Below are 2,515 nucleotides of genomic sequence, written 5' to 3' on the forward strand. Positions count from 1 at the left end.
TATCGAATATGACAAAGTATATCTCATATATATATATATATATATATATATATATATATATATATATATATATATATATATATATATATATTAATTTCTTTAACAAAATAACTTCAAAATATTTATTATAACTTCTTATATTATTTTTTTAGAATTTTTTTCAAACATCTTAATGAGTTTTGATCAATTTTCGTTTCATCGATATTTTGTATCAAAATAGCCACCGATATTTTCTAATGGTGATATATAGTTAAAAACCAATATTTTCCCAACTTTCCTTTGGTATCTTAATCAATCCCAACAAATTCACTTTTTCTTAAAGCCTTGACTATTATTGAATTGGAAATTTCACAAAAAGTAATTCATAACATGGAGCTAGTACAAGTGAAAATGAATAACGAAAAGGAGAAAATCAGAAGTAGCATACAACTTAAGATGAAAAACCACCAAAAAATAACTGATCTCCGGAGATCCCAAATATTTGGGAACAGCTATAAACAGAGCAAAATGCTTGCAATACCATTAACAACAAGATGGCAAGGATAGCTAGAAGTGTTAAGAGCTGCCAGGAACCGAACACATAACGCCTCATGACCTTTCCGGCCTTAACTTGCCATCTGCTACCGTGATACTTGTTCACATCTTCAATCACCTTATCTAGGAAGGGAACCTTCGTCAACCTTATGGACTTGCTCATCCCATTCCACAGGTTGGCCACCTCTTCATCACTCTTCAACCGGTTCAAAATAATACCTCTTTCTCTCAGAAACTTGGCATCCTCCTTGGTATCAATAATCCCATTCATTAGTTCAGTGTACCGAGCAATAACAAGTGGCCCTGACCCCGTTGATGCTTCATATGCAACCAAGTTTCTCAAAGTGACTTCTGTATTTGGATCTAAACTGATAGTAGGGAGGTAAAGCTTGGCCATCTTAGCATCAAAACTGATGGATGAGATGCTGCCATTAGTAGGTAAGAAACGGACACCAGATTCCGAGAGCTCGGACACTGAAGGGATGGTGATTTCCTCCATCAGTGGGGGTTTGGTAGTGTTACTATCGGAGTTGGAGTTGGAGTTGGAGTTGGAGTCCACATTTTCCGACTCATTTTGTTCCTCATGAGTTGATAAGACAGATTCAACAGGTTTTTTTAAGACAGAATATCCGGGGATCTTAGAAACGGCTGTGTTAGGCAATTTCAACATGTATTTTACAGCATCGAAAAATATAATTTTCTTGATGAGTCGACCTATTGGGCCTTCAGTTAATTTTGACAGAAGTTTCGAAATTACCTCAAATGTTCCTTTTGCACTACTGGACTCTCCAGAAGATCCTTCTGCTTCGCCTTGCTGTGGTTCATTTTCGCCCGCCACTTCAATTATTTCAGATGGTTCTTTTGACCTTGGCACGATGAGATAATACAGAAAGTCCAGCAAGTGAGCATGCTCTTCAACTTGGATATGCGACAGTTCCACCCTGATCCCAAATGGACAAAGATATTTGCCAAATCCAGCTAACATTGAACACAAGATACCATCAGCTTGACGTGGCGTCGAGAACTGGAATTCTAACACCTGCTCCAGTACAAACAATGGAATTTGATTCTCAACCATCACCATGTCTCTCAGAATCTCATTATAAGCTGATTTGGTCCTCGCATAATCAAGTAGGTGTGACTTCCTGTGGGAAACTCTCGGCAGAGCCCGTTCTTCCCGGATGGCATAGACTTGAAGGAACTCAAGCAAGAAAGAGGCATCAACAACCATCATCAATGCTAAGGTTTCACCATCGAAGTCCAAGAACTTGTGGTAGCAAGCTCGAATTCTGGACTCATGCTCGTTCAACTGTTTGATAAGGCTTTCAAAATTTTCACTTTGGAGATGCTTTTTAGTTCTTTTCGCTGCTGCAATTTTGTACCTCTCCATCTCATAGAGCTCCTGCTTCAAATGATGATAAGGCCCCAGTCCAACTTCTTGTGGAACATAGCAATCCGGCTTAGTAACCATGAGAGTTTTGGGTACATTGAAGATGTTGACAGGGACTTCACTATCTTCTTCAAGCTCTTCATTTAGAGCTTCACGTATCTGAGTCGCCCAATTTTTCTCATCAGGGCTTGGGCTACTAGAGGTGGAGGCCACGGTGGAGGCCTCGGTGGAGGCCACGGTGGAGGCCTCGGTGGAGGCCTCGGTGGATTGAAGAGAAGAAGTTCTTGGTGTAGTTGACATGGCAGTTCAATTTGGTGTATTATGTGAGAGGGAGTTTGGAGTGAGGGCGTATTGCATAGGAGATAGGATATTGGTACAATATATAGACCGAAATTTCTGAAAATATCACCAATTTTTTTGCCTATATTTCCCATATTTTGGAAGGCCAAGTCAAACCGAGCAGTCAACGCGGTCAAACCAGACGGTCAATGCATGTCAAATCGGATGGTCAACGCAGGGGAACCAAAAGGTTTAGCGTGGACTTAGCTCACCACCGGGCCAAACTCACCCTTGGTAAATAAAATATACCAA

General features: G+C 40.0%; 1 protein-coding gene across 1 annotated transcript; it reads right to left on the bottom strand.

The window, feature by feature from the left end:
* Nucleotides 1-310: 310 nt before the first annotated feature.
* On the bottom strand, nucleotides 311-2,254 carry LOC117921714 (putative UPF0481 protein At3g02645). Its single transcript, XM_034839674.1, has 2 exons — nucleotides 2,183-2,254; nucleotides 311-2,146 (listed from the first exon to the last, which is right to left on the bottom strand). The coding sequence occupies exons 1-2, from the start codon at nucleotides 2,222-2,224 to the stop codon at nucleotides 431-433; spliced, it is 1,758 nt and encodes a 585-aa protein (XP_034695565.1). The 5' UTR covers nucleotides 2,225-2,254; the 3' UTR covers nucleotides 311-430.
* Between the last annotated feature and the right edge of the window lie 261 nt (nucleotides 2,255-2,515).

The sequence above is a fragment of the Vitis riparia genome, chromosome 9, assembly GCF_004353265.1.
Source record: "Vitis riparia cultivar Riparia Gloire de Montpellier isolate 1030 chromosome 9, EGFV_Vit.rip_1.0, whole genome shotgun sequence".
Taxonomy (NCBI): Eukaryota; Viridiplantae; Streptophyta; class Magnoliopsida; order Vitales; family Vitaceae; genus Vitis; species Vitis riparia.